This window comes from Anguilla rostrata, chromosome 5, assembly GCF_018555375.3.
Source record: "Anguilla rostrata isolate EN2019 chromosome 5, ASM1855537v3, whole genome shotgun sequence".
In the NCBI taxonomy this organism is placed as follows: domain Eukaryota; kingdom Metazoa; phylum Chordata; class Actinopteri; order Anguilliformes; family Anguillidae; genus Anguilla; species Anguilla rostrata.
This window is the reverse complement of record NC_057937.1, coordinates 44,719,246-44,739,414: the sequence shown is the minus strand read 5'-3', so window position 1 is coordinate 44,739,414 and position 20,169 is coordinate 44,719,246. Positions and strand designations below refer to the sequence as shown.

Genomic DNA, 20,169 nt, shown 5'->3' with positions numbered 1-20,169 from the left:
GGCACTGCAAAGCATTGCATTGCAACCAAGTGATATTCCCTTTTGGAGCCGATGTTATACAGCACATTAACGAGCACACTTGCCAGTAACTGGGCCACGGACTGAGAACAATTGGCTGCTTAAATTCACAGCACTTGCCTGGCTGGTTCCCATTACTCTTAGGTTTAATATGAATCCTTGAATTGTTCCGGAATGATTATGCTCATGATTTTTATCGATCACAACAGACACTGGCCTACCGGAAAGAAATGTGCGCTTTCCTTTGGCGGGATTGCTATTTATAAGTTTCATGAGGCACTTAAGCAAAAAGTTACATTCATGAATATTCACAAAAGCACCTCATTAGCAGAGCAGGTAAATGCATTTCAGCAGTAGTCTTGAACATCAGATCATTGTGAAGTGAACTAGGTTCATCTTAGGCCACGTAGCTAACTTATTAGTGAGCCTAGTTAGTGCCTTCATGCTAACTGCCTCACTACCTAGCTAGATATTCACTTGCAGGCTAGCGAATGTGCCAGAGTACATCAGTCCACAGAAAATAACCACTAAGGCAAAACAAGTTAACCGTACACTGTATAAATATTCATAGACTAGTGAGCTTTAGGACAGCAAAGTCGACAGAACTTAGTGTAATCTCAAAGAACACTGGTAACATCAATTAGAACAAAATTTATGGCGATTGGTGGACACTTACTCCAAAAAACCTATGAAGGGTGAGGTGCAATGAATGCAGAAGAGTTTCAACAACAGGAATGGAACTTTCAATGCTGGGACATCGGAGCAAACCATCTCTGTGAATCAGCTCAGATTCATAATTTTTCTTAGGTGCTATAAGAAAACATCCAACCCCCTGAAAAGGTAGTTAGACCTATTCACTGCTCAACATATTCCTGGTTTAAATCACTTTATATGATCTTTAAGTAGATTTGTGGGCCATAATGCTATTATCTATGACATGATGAGTGGAAAAACCTTCACTGGAGATGAGGACTAAACCATCAGAATGAAAGTACATTGCAACTCATCTTACCTTTTATATTTCCCTGTTGACTATAAAACTCAGGCACGACAACATTAACACATAGCAAATGTTTGAAAATTAATTACAATGCATTTTTTCCCTGTGCACTTAGCAGCCCACATTTAGGCCAGCTGTTTTGATATTTATGTTTTGAATGCTATCTTCTCTGAATAATTATTGATGTCCATAATGTGTCAAAACATTAGTTGAGGAGGATATAATATTTATCTGAGGGGGGTAGGGTGGAGGGTTAGTAGTAATTATTTTCTTGCTTGAGCTTTAACAAACATGTTTTAACTATTACATTTTGGAACTTTTTTTTTCCTCACAGAAAATGTATACCACATAAAAAAGTGTGTGTTGCAAGAGCAAGCATTTGAGGAAAAACTTAAAAAATATGATTATGGCAAAGCCACAATGGGAAAGAACCAAATCCCTGCTCTCTCTTCTCTGTTCAATGGGGATCGCTTCCAAGTTGCATGGAGTTAATCAAATGCTTTTCTCCCGTTGTATAGTTCACTTTCAACACTTAAAACTGAGCTGGGACTGTTAGTCATGAAAAAGGTTAGGAAGGTGTTCCTTGGTGGATCACATACTGACAAAGGAACACTAAAAAAGCTCCCACTCTCCCCCAGGAAATGGGCCCACGGTATGCTGCCTGTTCTTTTCACATAAATCTTAGCCTTCAGAAAAGACCATGCTTTGGCCTCCTGCTCCTCCCTCTGGTTACACACGTTATGATGTGTCTGTATGTTTTATTTGCACAAAAACAGATGATAGGACAGTGACAGATTTATGGGTTTCTTCCAGATTTATTAACCAAATATCACATATACAGCTCCCACACCTCCTTTTCTACCGAATGTTGAAGTGAAAGGGCAGGACTGAGTCAAGGGCAATGCAACTTTAACAAGTGCCAAAGTTTTCTTTTTCCATAAAAGCCCACAAAATGTACAGAGGGTAATATTTAAATGCAAAGATTTGCCTGATCATGGTTGAAAGTTACATGAACATGAATTATTCCACCGATGAACTTACACATTGCTTATGTGTTTTGGGTGAGAAAGCGCTAAGGGATGTTTGAAAAACATCAGGCATAACATGCTTTTGAGTCAACACTGAAGGTATCCCAAATTTCACTAATTGCCAGCTGAAATTTCTAAATGCTTGTGCCTGAAGGCTTGCGTCTGTCTTCACTAAACCCTAAACATGTGACAGACATTGAAATGTCATCTGATTAAGCCTGTGTCCCTGGTTCTGTACTGTCAGCACCGGCAGGTGGTTCTGGTGTAAAAAAAAAATCCCTGGTGTGAGACTGCTCATGTATTAAACATAATCACAAATTATGCGATTCTTAAACCCTCTTCCAGTTGCAACAGAAAAACAAACCGTGTTCGCACTGTTCTAGAAGACGTCACTAGCACCTCCTTGTGGAAAAATAGTGCTACACATTCAAAACTCATAATTCCAGTAGAACAATGCTATGAATAATGGATCAATATTTTGCTTGTTTGGCTTCAAAACATCCATGTCTATGAGTAACACCAAGACAATGGGCACACTAGACATGTTAAATGTAGCATAGTATACGTAGTATTAAAATTATTATCATTCTTCTACAGGTTCTTCCCAAGATTTCTTCCCATCATGGAGTTATTGCCACCGTTTGAGGGTTTTTCTCCCCACTGGGAGTTTTTTTTTTTACCTCATGTGCTTGCTTATTGTGGGTTCAGACCTGGTTTTAGTTTTAGTGACAGTTCTCCGTAAAATAAATAAATAAATAAATAAATAAATAAATAAATAAATTTAAAATTTAAAAAATATAAAAATAAAATTTATAAGATTTGATTTGACTTTTGGGCATTGTGACAAGAGTTAAATGACTCTTGGCATTGGGTTTTACAAGAAAATCTTACAAATGTGATTTACAATCATATGATGCAGAGGCACCCTAAACTTTTTCCTATAAAATATTCACATTTATTTCACAGACAAAATGTTATGTATTTTTAAGATACCCATGGGCTGGCCAGGACTTGAACACAAAACCACCTTCTTCTCCACTGTGCCACACCAGTGTTGAACTTTATATATGATAAAAATTTAATATATAGTAAAAACATGCATTATTAAGTCAAGGATTAATAATTGCTCATTAAGTCTATAGGAAGGCCAGAGAGAAAGGTAGTGAACACTCTATTTCATCTTAGATGCAATTGTGCAGCATGTCTGTGTGCTGCAGGCTGTATTAATTTTATCTACAGCTTTTTCTTTCTTCTTGCCTGCTAACTATGGTAAAGGGCATTAAAATGCATGGTTATTATTATATTTTGTTTACTGGATTCTTAATAAAATACTAATAATAATATGCTTTAATAATAAAGCTAATGAGCAAAACTCATCCTAGAAAACATTGTCGGTGTTAAACAGCTTTGCATTTGTTGTAATAATATGAGATGTATTGAGTAGCATAATAGCAAAATGTTTATACGTGTCATTAAACAGCCAATGGTTCATTATTGAAATGAGAGTCATGAAAGGTATATTCTGTAAAAGCAATGTTTAGGATTTCTCTGTTTATTTTCTGTAATTTCCAAGGCATCTGTTCCTTTGTGTTCCATCTGAACTATTTTCTGGTTCTATAATTATTCACTGAGCCAGTGCGTGTTTGATACAATTTGTCATGAGGAGACTGCAGCAGGCAAGTCCCTTAATTCTCATGTGGCACTCTTTCTCTAAGGAATTTAACTCTGATGTCTTATTAGTGTCACTATTTTCCTCTCTGTAACTAATCCAAATTTAAAACGCTACATTCATAGAAGATAGTGTATGAAAATCATACTCATTGACCACTACAAAGGAAATGCACCAGCTGTCAACAAGAAAGGTATTCGCATTGCTACATACTACACAACAATCTGCAATCAAAAAATACCTTGACACAAAAAACATATGCATTACTAATGAATTATTCATTAGGTGGAATGCTGAATATGAGGCCAAATAATCTACTATTGTTACTGAAAGGATGGAAAGTCCTCAATGGCAGGACACAATGGTCTCATTCCACAGGGGTTTCTAGGGTTATAGAGACATTAGTTTCTCCCAATGTAATGGCAGGCATCCTATGGTCGTCAGCATACACCTCACCTATTATTGGCACAAGTCCTCCCTTGTTGTACTGTGGATATGGCATAAAGTAGTCACTTTAGTAATTATATATGTTTATACACAATTATATATGTATTTATACTAATAGTATAGGGGTCTGGTGTAGTACATGTATGTGGCTTTGCTGGAGGTAGTGGTGTCTGTCATCAACTGGCATGCACTATATACTCTGTACTAGAGTACACAAGGGAAGAATAAACTCAGGATTCTGGCAGGCATTCATCCCAAGGATTTCTTACTTACTTACTTAATCTGCCCAGAACTGAGCACATCCTCTTGCATTGCTCAGCACGGCAAGAAAGTACAGATAAAAGAGAGCTACCACCTACACTCAATATCCACAAGATGGTGCTGTCGCCTTTACTTAGGGACTTGCGAAACTGTCAAGAAAGGGTCCTCTTATTCAGTTTTAGGCACTTGCACATTAACCAACAATTCACCAACAAACCAAAACAAACAATAGAAATTATTTTCAACTTAGTTGTATAAAAAGAATAAGTACATTTTTAAAGGGATAAAAAAGTATGTGTTTTATCCTTTCAAAGGGAAGAATGTAAATTAAACAATTTCAAAATGTTTCTGTAAAACTTTTGAATGAAGAAATCATCTAGCTGGCCAGTTAAATTGTACCAAGAACAGGAGAACAGGATAGGAACAGCAATTCAATGCCCTGAGAGTTGCATATTAGTTATTTACGAATATATGCCTGTATATATATGTAGAATATACAGTAGATGCGGTTTTAGAATTTGGCTTGTTTATTCTTTGAAAGCCCTTTGCAAATTACAAATACTGTTTTTTGATTTTTTTTTTTTTTTTTCCGAAAGAAAACATGACATTTGCATGTTGACAGTGACATTTGTTAGCTTTGACTGTCATTTTAACATTTCTGGTTGCTATGATATTTTTAAACATGATTTGCGTGTGTGAACTCATGTTTAATTCCAGATTTAATTCTTCTTCTATGGCATTCCTAAGATATGAAAAACATCAAAGCTCATTGCTGTCCCGGCTGTAACTTCTTCTGGATGGCGTGTAGACAATAAAAGGGTAGAGCAACAACACTGAAATACTGGATTAAAAACCTTTCTGCAGACAATGACAAATATCATAATGACAAACAGCAAAAAGATTAGAGGCCTGCTCTAACTGGTTCTGTTGGCATGGCAGAGAGCAGTGAGAACCATATGGCAGTGGTTTTGCATCAATGTTCCACTAGTGAAAGCCAGCTGTCCACATTATATATTTCTTCTCTGGGTTTTTTTTTTTTCTTTTTTTTTTTTGTGGCAACACTATAAATAAGCATTGGACAAAAACCCGGCAGAAATCATACTGCCAAAGACAGACAAGAAGCCAAAATCACAAATTGGCAGCTAACTCAATAATGTCACAAACTAAACCAAAATAGCAAATTAATTTTGTGTGATAGAGTTTAGGCTTAAAGACATACACAGCACCTTCACTCGACAAATCAGGCAATGTAAATTGCAGTTATTCAATTTTTTTTAAATGCTGTTATTTCAAAAGAATGAAGGCATGCAATTGGCTTACTTAGATCAAAACAGCTCGTTGGAGATTGAGCTGATTGAAAAACAAAAAGCCAGTCAATGCTGATTAAAAACAGAAGAATTTCACAAACAGGCAATTTGAATGCTATATAATGTGGACAATTTATGCCTGAGGTCATCAGTAATAGCATTACACCCATTTGCATCTGGCTAATTGAAGAGAAAAATTTAATTTAAGAGACAAACAATGAGCGAATGTTTGAAAAAAATGCTGCAGCAGTGGATTAAAACTGTGTAATGGTTAAAATGCTTAATACCAAAACATGGAACAACTCAAACCGATGAAACATGTTTTACTGCATGTCAAACCGAAGTAAAACATGTTCATGGACAAACTGCACATTCATGCAGCAATTCTAATGGAATTCTTGAGTTTTTTACCCATGGGACCCTACCAAAATCCCATGATATAATGATACAAATCCAACAAGGCAAATCCCCATTTATTTTAATTTATATGTCTCTGAGTGACTTGGTATCTTCTCACGTTTTTGGTTAAGAATTTGGAAGTTAGCGACATGACATCAAATTTACAAAGTCGTGCATTCAAACATATTGAAGCTATATTGAAAGGGTAGAAACAGCACCTCAAATGATGATTTTCAGAGCAACTGCCCTTAACAACAGAGGTTAATTATACAAGTCTTGATTTCATAACAGACCAGCAGAAGACACAGAGAATATTAGCATCACGCAGCAGTCTACAGCAACAGCAATGCCCATCCTCCACACTCACAAAGCATGTGGGACAATAGCAGACAGATGTCCATGCAGGACCAGGTGCCAGGCAATGATAAATGACACGTTTAGCGATAAACCAAAAATAAAACAGCAATCAGGAGAACAGGACAACTAGGAAGAACGAGGCGCAGTGCCAATGCACCATAATAAAACAAAAAACCCAGCAGGAAACCTTGTCCAGCGTGGTGGTATGTATGTCTTTTTTTGCCTGAAAGCCTGCTGTCAAAGCAGATTTGCAGAGTCAATTCCAACCATCATGCAGAGTTTTAAAATGCAGAAGCAGAGATGTCACCAGAACACCTATTATCAGAACCTCATTTATAAAGACTGAAAATGTATTGAATATAACTAAATGAAATACTGACAAATATGACCCTAACATGGTACATCTATCATAATTATTGAAATATCCAGCTCTCTTTATTCTTCTATCATATGGCGGTCAGACTCCAGCTATAGTTATCAGAATACTACAAATATACTCCCTCATGTTCAGCACAGAAGTCAGATAATATCCTCTAGAGAAACTTTAACTGTAATGTCAAAGATTTTATTAGTGAAGTACTGCCAGTTGCAGACTTCAGTTGTAGAAACTGTTTGTCATTCCAGGTTTGAAATGCATTGTTGTTCATCTAGTTCTAGTCTAATGGGTAACATGATATTGAATAATGAATACTGTATGTAATGAAGAAACTTGGATCACACAACTTTACAAATCTAGCACATTTGCTGTACGTTCAAAGGGACAGTAAAACTCCTGATATTATATCATGTATTACCATAAAAGGTTGCAATGGATGTGCTGTCCTTTGAAAATAATTAAGGGAAATTAATTGAATTTCAGTTTATTAACTGAACAATTCCCATGGAACACTAAGGTCTTTTTTAGTCAAATTCCAATTAATTTACCAAAATTACAGAAGTGAAATGGGGACTCAACCCTGCTCTGATCATTAAATCGACTCCTTGCCAAAAATGTTTATCCAAGAACAGGTATGCACTTCTCATTCTCAATTTTGCAAAAATAATTATCTCTGCCATTCCTGTGTTCTCACAAAAATGTATAAACTACATGAAATATTTGCAGTCCTACTTGGGGAACTGCCAAGATCCTACTCAGTGGAATGTGTGCTCAGTGGAATATATGTTATATCAAGTTTGTACCTGTAGAAATACTTGATCTGTCACCTGGTTTCTCCGTATAATATTGTTCATAATGCATTCTGTGTTGCTAACTGGAACATACTTGGTTGTTAACTGGGATTTTCATTGATATTGTCAGATTCCTTCTTTCTCTTCCACTAGACTTATATGATACTTTAATTTAGATTACATTGAATATTTTAAAGCTTCAACTTGAGTTAGTTCTTTATATTGTATAAACTCATGCCATAGTGCTAAAGAAAGCGGGCTTCGGTTCAAATGTTCTATAACTTATTTTTTTTAAATAAAAGCTATAAAAAAAGCTTTTACTATAAATATTCATAGGAAAATCAGCGTTGGCAAGTTATACGTACATCATTATGAAACAGGGTCCATGTAAAATTGTTTAGCAAAATGTAAAAATATGTGCATGGATTAAAACTAAATGCAAAATACAAACTCATACATGACAAACAAAATAGCTTCTGCTTGTCTAATTAAAAACATTAGTCAAGAGGTTATTCAATTAATCGATGTCCAAACAGCGGTTCCTGTCCTACCAATAGAAAATGCATTTAAACAGAAAGACTGACGCAGGTTGAGAGGGAGCTGACGCACATGGGCGGATTTTCTGGTTCGTCCATCTCCACTGGGTTGTCTCAGAGTCGAGTCTTCACTTGGATAGCATAGGGCAGGTAGAAGCTCACATGAGGCTTGAACCTGCGAGCCTACCAGCTTATGGCGTTTTAATTATAGAAAGCGACCTGATTTCAGCACCGCAGCGACTTAACAGTTCCAGCACAGTACATTTTAAACCTCCTTTAGCGCCACTGGAGTAACAGGCGCTGCCTCGAACAGGACGACGTTAGAGTAGCAGACCAAACACAAGCTATCAAAACGGAGCTGTCCACAAAAAATATATACGTCGCTCTTAAACAGCGTAGTTTCAATTTATCTTGAAGAAAAAAAACAGGAGTTTATCTCCTGGGAATAAGAAAAAACAGAAACTACAGTTTATTTAAGGATGGCGTCAAAGTGCTTGGGAATTTTCTTCTTCATCCAGATTTTCGCTCTAACTATAAACCACAGTATTGCTTTCCCCAAACCTTCCGTGACCGACGGTAAGTGACATATTCCTTGATGTAGCCAATTCCTTATATCTACACATAGGCAGTCCTAATAATAAAACTCCAGCAGCTACTGTTTTAACTGAATAATAAAAATGAAATGATATTCTCGAAATAGACCTACATTCGGCTTCCTAGTCCTTCTTAAAATGACAATAGTTGAGGAAACGTCCCGCAGAATTTAGAGTGGGAATGAAGTACAGTATAGTGATAACCAACAATAATGTATAAACATAAACTTCCAGTGTGTGTCGTTAACTCAGCTGTGTTCTATTCCCATGCCAGTTTAATCTTTTTATTGTGAATCCGATTACACAACTGTTGTTCCCAGAGTTTACAAAGTGACAGTGCGTCAATAAATGTGTGTTCGTGTCCAACTGCATTCAATTATTCCGTTTAGGTTGTAATTTGCTATAGCCCAATTATAGATAGAGCTTTTGAACAAGACTGTTTCTTTTTACAGAAGGACTGTAATGACGTATGCTAAACTTGTTATGTTATGGTGATACATTAAACGACACAAAGTGATTTTTTGTCTAGATGAAACAATCTACAATAGACAACTGAGCGAGGAAAGACCACTGCAAGAGCAGGTAATCTATTTATACATAGATCATTTGAATTTATAATAACATTGTGCCTTTCCAGGGGTAAATAAGGAGAAAATATGAAGACTGATGCTTGTTTATGATGGATGGATATTAAACACAACCCATATGTTAACTAAATAACAGCGTTACCTGTTGTAGGTAATTAATGAAACAGGGGCTACAAAATATGTAAACTCTGTCAATCCATGTAAAGTAAATCCAAGCATACATGTGTTCTTAGATTCTATGAATAATTAATTGCTGCTCATTTCCAGAACAGAGGTTGAAAATAAAAGCTTCAGCTCAGGTTGCATGGTCTTTTCTGGATTATCACATTTGCTTCTAAATTCTGGCCATGTTCCAAAAACTAGAAATGGAGTGTAGTCATGCCAGTGGCTTCTGCATTAGTGATGCATCCCCGTTTATTTGGATCAAATCATTTTTTTATGAATACATTATTGTAATTAAAATTGATCGAAGAAATTGAAGATGCACATGATACATAAAATACTAACACCTATTGCTACGCAAGTCTTCCAGTATGATTTATCTGAATAGTAAAAATATGCTTAGCTGTCATCAAGTGTAATGTGTGTAACTTTTGTTATCATTACAACAGATTGCAGTAGCAGACAGAATCAACAAAGCTGGATCCACAAGTAAGTTTCATCGCTTGTATTCATGTACATTTTATGTCTCCAAGGTCTCAAAGAAAACATTACATACAGTGGCATTTTTTTTTTTTTAATTGTGTATTATTTTTACAGAAGAAAAGCAAGAACATAAACCAACAGAGGCAGAAATAGACCGGGACAATGACGATTTCAGCATGCTCAAGTCCTTAGCAGAGAGATCAAAGGACTCAGACAATGAGACGCCCAATGCAGAAGCACTTGATGTTCAGTATTTCCCTGACGACGCCGATTCAACCAAGAACAGACGGCTGGCAGAGGACTATGACTCCACAAAGAATGGCATGGACTACAGGTACCAAGGTAACTGAAATTTAAAAAAAAGGAAAATCACTTAATAATTGTGTTGTCACAATTGCTGTGATTTAATGTGTAGTCACTTATTTTGGTGTATCATCAAGAACAATAACACCTGGCAGTTCATCAGCCAATGTGGTGCTTGCAAAACCTGTTGATTCTGAGTCAGGTTGCCTGCTTGATCTTTCATACAGAAGCGGATATCCCTCTGCTGACAGGTCAGCAGGAAGTCATTTTGTTTGCAGAGAGGAGAGGGGATTATCTGCCCACCGTCTGTCACTTGAAAAATTTGGCTTTATTTCCTGCTCTGCTTCGAGTCTGTTCTTCCTCTGGTTGATAAAGACTGAGAGCACATTTCAATCCAAGATTAAATCTCTGTAATATTTTTGGGGCATACATGTTTACAGTGCAGAATGTGTGAACCAGTTTGACTTATTACTGAGATTTGTAAGTTCTGGCAGGGTTCACACGTTTCACAACATTTTACTGTAAGTGACCAACAGCTGTAATATAGATGGGGACGGATCGAAAAATGAGGTAACTGGCAGATTGGAAGATTGAGATGAGTAGGTTGACATGGGAAGATTGAGATGAAAAGATTGGGGAGGGGGGTGTTGTGGATAACAATGACTGGGAAGATTTGGAAGATTGGGGTGGATGGTGGGGGGGGGGTTGTGGTAGGCGAGATTGTGATTGCACTAAAACTATTCCCAAGCACAAGTTGTTTAACAGACATTTTGCAAATTTTCTCATTTTTCTTCTATTGTTTTCTTATTTCTTATTAAGGAAGAGTATGATATAGCCAAAAGCTGTTTAATTCATTTTAATCACAGTTTAATCAGAGTTTAATCACAGTTTTTAAACATCACACTTTTGATATCTCAAAATTTGCAACAGTGTCACATTAAAAACTACAGTGTTACAGTGGAATCCAGCACAAAATGTTTTGATTGGTTCAGGCAAGCCTAAAATATACTGGACAGTAAATATTTCCAGTATTTAGAGCTTATATGTTTTCATGGACGAAGTCACTGCTGTTATATCGTAATAAGCACTGCAAGCTGATTTCTGATTTTTTTTCTCGAGCTATTGTGACTATCCTGCTGGATCTTTTTTCCCCCATAATTCAAAGAGCACTGACCTTCTGCTGTTAAGTTGTTCTAGGCTAGCTAAGTCTCCACTGATTATCAGTGTCTTATCTCCGCTAGCTCAGTCCAAAGATCTCTGTAGATTGGATCACATCTAAAGCAGCAAGCTACATTTGCCTTCAAAAACATTTTCACACCACTTAGAGAAGCTGTTTCTAGAGCAAACAGCAATCGAAAATGGAAACAGATACATGACTTTGAAAGTGAGGTTCTAGCTATTAAGGCTGACTGGTAGAGCCTCTCATTTGAAAATGTGTGTATGTGTGTGTTTCAGATGAACCAGATAGTTTCCACCAGCTGGATGGTACTCCTCTGACAGCAGAGGACATTGTCCAGAAGATCGCCACCAAAATATACGAAGAGGATGACAGACGGGTGTTTGACAGGATTGTGTCAAAACTGCTTAAGCTCGGGCTGGTATGAATGGAGGACTTTTATGTCAAAGGCTTGAATAGCCTAAATAACAGGATGTAAAATAATAGAACAATCCCAGAGTGGAAATATTACAAATCATCTTGAATAATGAAATGTCTAAACAATGTTTTGGGCGTTTAGTGTAAAAAAGAAAAATCATGAAGTACAATAGTAAACCACGCAGGAATTCAGTGGTAGAACTTAATATGCAACACAAACATATTGCTGGAATGACTTGTCATCTGCCACAAATACGCTCTCTCCTCTTTCCTCCTCAGATTACAGATAGCCAGGCTGACACTCTTGAGTATGAGGTAGCTGAAGCCCTGCAGGACTTAATTAGCAAGAATGCCAGGAATAACGAGATCGAGGACCTCAGCATGGACTACCCCATCTCCAGAGCCGAAGACGTCGAGCAGAACCCAGACATGAACTTGGTACAGTATGTCTGTCTGTATTCTGTGTCATTTCCTTGCTTGTAATAAATCAAGATACAGAATTTTGTGGTAGTGCCCTTATGCTGTGATGTATCCACCAAGGGTTGATATGATTAGGTGGAGATGACACCTACATTCCTGGTCTTTTGCCCCTTTATGACTTCAGGAAGTGTCAGAAAAGCCAAGGAAGAGGTATGAGGAAGAGGAGGTTGATGAAGATAGTGATGACACTGTGAACAATGCATGGGATACCCCTAATGAGGTGGACCGTAGAAATGACCTGAGACCCGATGAGGATATGGAGGACCTGGAGTACTTCCCCAACTTCTACAACCTCCTCAAGAGCCTTGATTCAGGTGAGGGGTATACCAGTCACTACACTCATCAGTATGGTACACACACACACACACACACACACACTACAGACTACACACTACACACCATAGATACTGTTGTTTATATTTCATTATGCCATTCAGGATGTGTATTTACATAATGTGTCAATATGTCAAATAACTGTGTGTTGAGCAGAGCAAGATGCTGAAGAAAGAGAAACTCTAATCACTATCATGAAGACCCTTATCGACTTTGTGAAGATGATGGTCAAATATGGCACCATCACACCAGAGGAAGGAGTGTCCTACCTGGGTAAGCCCACACCTCACTTCTTATTGCAAGCACTGAGAGCCAAATCATGCATCATACTGTATCTTAGACTGATGGTTAAGTTAAATGAAATTAGAAAAGTTATGCTGGCATTCAGGGATTTCAAATTTCAATTTCAAATGTATCTGTACTAGATGTAGAGCTATAGGCACCCAAACTGAATTATTCTGTGAACATCAGATACATCACATCTCACACAGAAGTATGCAGTATGTTGTACAGAATAAGCAGAATCAGAGTGCAGCCAACTTTCACTGTGAAAGATCTGATGAAGCCACCTGCTCTCTCATAGGCATGCTAGCCAAGTGATTGAAAACTGTGAAAGTAGAACTGATGTTTACAGTTCTTTGGTGAAAACAGCTCTTGAGCTCAGGGAATGCCGCTTTGCTCCAGGTGACCTTTAGGTGACATTTCAGAAATGACATCTGTGACCTTTGGCATTTTGGGATTAAACGACTCAATGAGTGGGTGGGATAGCCTTTCATTCAATTTATATAAATCTGCAGAAATATTATTTCTGAGGTCAGATTTGCTGTCTTATAATTATACAGAAATATTTAGAAATTAATACATGTAATAAGCAGGGCACATATGAGTTTAATAGTTCAAGCTAAATTTATGTTAAAGGAATGGTTTTTTTAAAATCACTCAGCCATAATAATTATGCTATTTCATGTAAGTGCATTGCCCTTCCTTTCTTTTTCTCCTTTCGCATAGGAAATATTTTTGATTGCAGCACTTTTACTTGTAGTTATTTACTGTCAAAAGTCAACAGACACTACAATGAATTTCAGTTAGGAAGTAATTAATGAATCATTCACCATACGTTCTGCAATAATGGCCTATTTAGGCTATTCTTGACCTGGCCTTCAAGTGGCTGCATTAATTATCACTGTATAGTACTTAAAAGAGACAAAAACTCTTAGCTTAGAATACAAATTGTATTGTCACTTAGCATAAATACCAGGAAACCTCCATCTCCTGTAAGCGGGCCAGTAGTCATAGCTGCTTTTTCATATTTCTAGAGAGCTAAGGCCAATCTAAGAATCAGACAAATAGTGAATGCAGCCATTATAAAGAAAAAATAAACCCATTAGATGTTTCCGGATGTATCCCCCACCCACAGGGAAGCATGCCATTGTTTGTCATTCAGCAGTGAAGCATAATGGACACAGCTTCACAGAAAAGCCCACGACTTATACATCTGATTATTTTTAGTTACCTACAAACCGATCAAAATGTGGGCTAATTACTAAAATAAATTACAAAAGTAAACTCTCCATATTGATTTTTAAATTCACTAAGCTTTTGTTTTGGTGCACAGATTAAATAAAGGTCATAGATGAAAAAATGGCAAAATGTGGTAAATGCAGGTTTCTACGATAACTCTGACGACATAAAATTCAGGGTCTGTGGAAAGAATGAATGGTATCCATTGTTTCCTGGTAACAGCTGATTGCCTGCACCCTTTTGTTTACAATGACAGTTTGTACTGTGATGACTCACCTGTCACTTAGCCTTAATCTGCTTCATGGAGATAATGGTCACCTTCAAGAAACTGGGAGACAACAGCAGTGAAGCATAATTAGATATCTGTGATATGTGACATAGACAAATCACTTTCAAGCAAAACACGTAAGAGCCTATTTGCTTACCTGCTCCTTTTTCTGGAAAATAAATCAAACTGGCTATATATCATCTAATATATTGTCATTCTGGGTCTTGCCATTGTTGTAATTATTTCATATATTTGCTGATCAGAGTAAGAAAAGCATATATTATCAATTTCCTTAAGAGTGTGGTCAAGCCTAAAGCAAACCCTTTCAGACCATGGCATATGTACAAGGCACCTAATTCCTAAAATGGCAGAATTTTACAATGTACTTACAGAAAACCTGGATGCCATGATTGCCCTTCAGACAAAGAACAAACTGGGAAAGACACTGACGCCAGACAGCAAGCCGCCCACAGGTAAGAATGGAGCTACTACCTCAACCCCAACAATCCAAAAACCCAATGTAAATTGACGATGAGGTCATGAGTTGCAAACTGTGTTAATGTATAATGTCCGGGAAGTGTCTCAGGCTAGAGTAGAGGTTGTTAGCCACAGCATCACTGTGTTTCCACTATAGAGAAGGTGACCGATGAGGAGGACAACACAAAGGAGGAGGCAGCCAAGATGCAGAGGGAGTACGAATCGCAGAAGGACTCCACCAAGGATGACCAGACCGTCGTTGAGCCTGGTCAGTGTGTTTCCCCTGAGATTCAGCCTCACTTTGCTGTTTCTTTTCACCTGCAGATCGGCTCTTTGCCTAGATTATTCTCATTCGTATGTCGTCATCTTACTTGAAGAGCCCAAATGCAGAGAGGATTGCTAATTCTGACACAGCTGGAGGAAACTCATTCTAACACAGCGCCTCTGCGGTGTGGATTCTATCCCAAAGGGAGGAAATCAGCAAACTAAATCTATCTGCAGCCTCATCATCACAAATCTAGGCCTAGGGCATTTCAATAACACTCAGAGGAAAGCCAATGATGAGGGCCACTACTCCATCACTGACCTTGGCGCCCTCCATTAAAGAAAATAATCCATGCATTTCTATCAGAAGAGAACAAGCTATATGTGCACTGTTGCATTTCCATATAAAATAAAGGTCACAACTAGCAGAGAACATCAATTTATAATCTGTAATTTCAAGATTTGTAACTAAGCTATAGGGACTGTAAAGGCATGTAATATATGCATAAGTGCATGTTGTACATACATATTTCAGTAAAAACATTTTCAACAAAAACCTTCAAGGTACTCAAAAACCAAACACAAAGCATACACTCTCAATACATCAGTAGTAAAAACACTACTTTGAGAGCTGCCTTCCTTACCAAACCAGATATTGAATAATAAATTGCGTAGGTAGAACAGAAAAAAATGAAAATGTTCTACATAAATAAAATACACAATCTCACAGTTCCCAGTGGGTGTTTCCAACACAGACAAGGCACACTGTTGGCTAAGATTCAGAGAGAAGTCTTCAATACTGTTAAAATTCCTGAAGATCTGTTTACCAAACTGAAATGGTATCAAAATGCTAAACTTAAATCAATATGTTTCAGAGAAACTAAACAAGCCACATTCCGAAGCAGTGCTGCTCATGTTTTCCTGCATTTGTTCAAGTAACTTACTGTAGTCCTGTGTTTTGTCAGCTTTCCATCCCATCTCTCATTTGTTTTTCAAACGTGAGATGACACAATATTGTTTCCTTTGTAATTTTATTTTGTAAGTAACTGTTCATGCACAGAGCGATACTCTTTACAAAATGGCTGTTTGAATAATTGTTACTGCATCAGATTTATAATCACTGTAGAACAAGGTCTGAGCCATTCAGCATCCAGGATCGAAAAAATCTGTTATATAAATTCTGTTGGCCTCCCACTAAACTGTCGAACAGCGAGGCTGACTGCACCAGAGAAGAATATGACTGAAACTAATTTTGTTACATTTTAGTTTTTTTGGACACCTCTGTTGTGTTGCAGCCACAGCACTTTTGTGGGACTACACAAGGATTAGAGAACGGGATGTTGTTACTGTAAAACCATAGAATTGAAAGGCACAAATCTTCTCCTATTCTCTCACTTTCATAGCCCACACTGGGAAGTCCGAGACCTACTTGGAGGCAATCAGAAAGAATATTGAGTGGCTCAAAACCCATAACAAGGATGGCAACAAGGGGGGTAAGTATTCAACAGCCTTGAGGATGGACCATAACCACAAACACTGCATGACGTGCGTAACAGTCCAGACAAAATCAACAATGTGATCAGTACGACAGCCATCACATCTTAGCAGCCCCCCCCTCCCCCCCGCCGCCCCCATCCATTCCATCAGCTGGCTAGACTACTTCTTTTCAACTCTTAGTATCATTCATTCTCGTCTTCACAAAGTCAGCATTGAATAGGTGCTGCTCACTTCTGAACTGCCCTACTGTCCCAGTCTGATGGGAATTAAATGCTTTGCTTTTCAACTCAGCTATATCCAGTATAGAGCCATAGACAGCAATGCGTAGTCACACAGTGAGGAAGAGCTAAATTAAAGACCCCTTTGTTAGCCTTAAATTTGCAATGTAAATAAGCAAAGTCCATTTACCCAGAAAGCTTCATGAATATTTATGTGACGGGATGAGCTTGCCCTAATTACTGAGATGCGAGCCTCCTGCTGTTTTTGAAACAAAAGCGCATTCACTCATTACACTGTACCTGCAATTTGTGCTAATCTTACCTATGCATTTCTGCATCCAACTTTGTCCCTGCTCTTGTGTGGGAAAGCCTTGATTACTTATGACTGACAATGAAGCAAAACAGAAATTAATTTAATTTCAAGCTATTCAAATAAATAAAGCACACTGTAATTAATGACTCATTCAGTCAGAATCTACAACAACATTACATTTAATTAATTTAGTAGTAATAAAGTGAAATTGGTGTGCTCTTTTAATTTAATAAGAGGTAAGCTGCAACTATAAATTATCAAATGAAAGAGTTGTCAAGGGATGTCATTCAGTTGGCATGATGAAATATATTTTCATGAAATTTATCAATTTGAATTCAGTAGAAATACATGTAACTCTTTATAATCAGTAACCAACCATCAGTTTTGTTGGGTGCTTTTCTTAAAAGATGTAAGGTTCCAAGAAAAAAAAGAAAAATAAACTCCACAAATTTATTATATTGTTACAGTTCATGTAACATATTCCGCTGCCTGAAAAGTTGTAAGATAAGGTGGTAAATCTTAACAAAGCATAACATAACATAATGACAAGAACAGGCCATTCAGCCCAACAATGCTTGCCATTTTACTGACTAAATGGTACCTAGAGCTCTGAGTGCCTACAGACTAGGCTGTATCTAATACTGTATCAATCCTGGTCTTGAAAATCCCCAGAGTTCCTGCATCTACTACATGACCTGGCAGGCTATTCCACTCATTGACTGCTCTCTGCATGAAAAAAAGTGTGTGTCTCATACCATAGGCCTCCCTTCCATTTTGAAAATCTGGTCTCTAGTTTGCTGCCCATCGATCCATTCTTGGGACCTTAGGCACGTTATCATGGAGATCTGGGTGCCTGAGAAAAGATGACATTCATTCTCTTATTGATTAAAACAGACAACTGGGAGGAAATCCAGAAATGTTAGTTGCCTTTCATAGGCAAACCAAATATGAAACCAAAAAGGTTAGCTGTTATTTGCATTTTTCTGTACACAAATTAATATTGGCTGTGACATGGTTGTGTTACTTTTAGGTTCATTGAACTGTTTTTAGTAAAATCACTATATGCAGCAAATTTGATATTTAATAACAAAAGGAACTTGGCTCCAATGGGGGGAAAGGGACCAATCGGAGTGTTTATTTAATCTGCCCATTTCTTCCATTACTATGGAAAGAGGCTGGGGTGTGGGTATCCAGTTATCTATTGGTGGAGTTCTTATCAGTAAGACTTAATGGATTAACAAATACATTTTAAACTGTAGTTTGAACTGAATAATGCTGCAAGTCCTAGATGAGAATTATGAGAATGTGGTAACATAGAGATTTGTATAACATTTTATCATATGTAACATTAATTTTTTGTGCACAAACAAGGTGAACTGAATGAACTTTCTGTTCAAATTACAAAGCATTGAGTCTTTCTTGAATTTAAGCTGTTTCTAAGTCCCTACTCCATTTCAGTAAATTCAGTTAATCCTCAAATCTATGACGTTGTGCGAATGTGGATATAAGGTTACACTCAATTAAATTCTAACTCAAGGTTGAGAACAAAGTGTTTCATGGTTTGACTGACTCTGGTTCCTCACTAAGGTAAACATGCGCAAACCGATTACATGCTTATAGTACACTAACAATGACCTTTCTTGATTCATCCCCCCAGATTATGACATTTCCAAACTGAGGGACTTCATGGACCAGCAGGTGGACTCCTACATTGAAAAGGGCATCCTGGAGAAAGATGAAGGCGAGATCATAAAGAGGATCTACGGCAGCCTGTAGACTCAGCTAACCCAAAAGCAGCAAACCAGATATAATTGTGTATGTAGAGAAAAAAATTAAATGATCGAAATAAATAAAACGTGTCTCACATTCACAATGAATGCCCCCAACAAAGACACACTGTTGGCTAAAATTCAGAGAGAGGTCTGCAATACAAGTCTGCAAGACACCTCTAAAAAAGCAATAGCCTGTAAATGGCAGCAATAGGTGACACTAGATAAGACCAGAAACATGTTGTAGTTTTATGCTACTTACATATATACAAGGAATGAAAACCCTGACCATTGGTTTTCCAGTGTAGCTCTGGAAAAGTAAACAACTGCATCACAATGACCTAAAGGATGAACCCAGAAGAATTGTAAATTGCTTGATTAGATGACAGGCTTTAGCTTTTGCATCTCTTACTGCGCAATAGACTTTTACTTAAAAAGCACATTGAAATGTAGTCACGATAACCTGTTTTGTGAATCATTACATCAATTGTTTTCTGTGTGCAAGACCTGTTTTAAAGCTTTTGATTCTACCAAAAAAACATTGTCAGTCAACATTACTGTTCTAGTTCCATTTAACCAGGCATGGACAACTTCCTTCTCACTCAGTCTACAATTGTCTATAAATTTACAGTATTTATTTATTTTATTTTATATTTCACCCAGCTGATAACCCATGTTCTGATAACCTGCAATGGTCAGATTAGAAATCACCTGGCCTAGGGTATCGGGTATAAATGAGTTTATAAATGATTATAAATAGTGACACCATAGGAGTCTAGCCAGCTAAGACAGTAAATTGCCCATCCCTACATTTGATTCACAAATCCAGGGAATGTCAGAATTACAATGAGCCATCTGGCTTGTTCCTTACTTTCTGCTTCTTACTTTTGCTTTTCACTCTGTCTGCATGTGTTACAAATTTTAAACTGTGCACCTGAATGTTGGGAGTCCAATGAAGTATTTTTAAATGTAAATGCCAACTTTTTCAGAATGTAAAAGCAATTAAAAGCATTTCCTTTCTTTAACACCACCTCTGATTTCATTCAGGTACTTTTATACTGGCACAACCAGATTTGGCACAGAATTGCTAAACAAAAACACCTTGATGCTTCCAAACC

General features: G+C 37.3%; 1 protein-coding gene across 1 annotated transcript; it reads left to right on the top strand.

The window, feature by feature from the left end:
• The first annotated feature begins 8,286 nt into the window (after positions 1-8,286).
• Positions 8,287-20,076, top strand: scg3 (secretogranin III). The gene is made up of 12 exons (XM_064336464.1): positions 8,287-8,765; positions 9,312-9,364; positions 9,981-10,020; positions 10,129-10,356; positions 11,773-11,915; positions 12,191-12,349; positions 12,516-12,705; positions 12,881-12,997; positions 14,906-14,986; positions 15,148-15,258; positions 16,658-16,747; positions 18,940-20,076. Exons 1-12 carry the CDS (start codon positions 8,669-8,671, stop codon positions 19,056-19,058), a joined length of 1,428 nt encoding a protein of 475 aa, XP_064192534.1. The 5' UTR covers positions 8,287-8,668; the 3' UTR covers positions 19,059-20,076.
• The last annotated feature ends 93 nt before the right edge of the window (positions 20,077-20,169 follow it).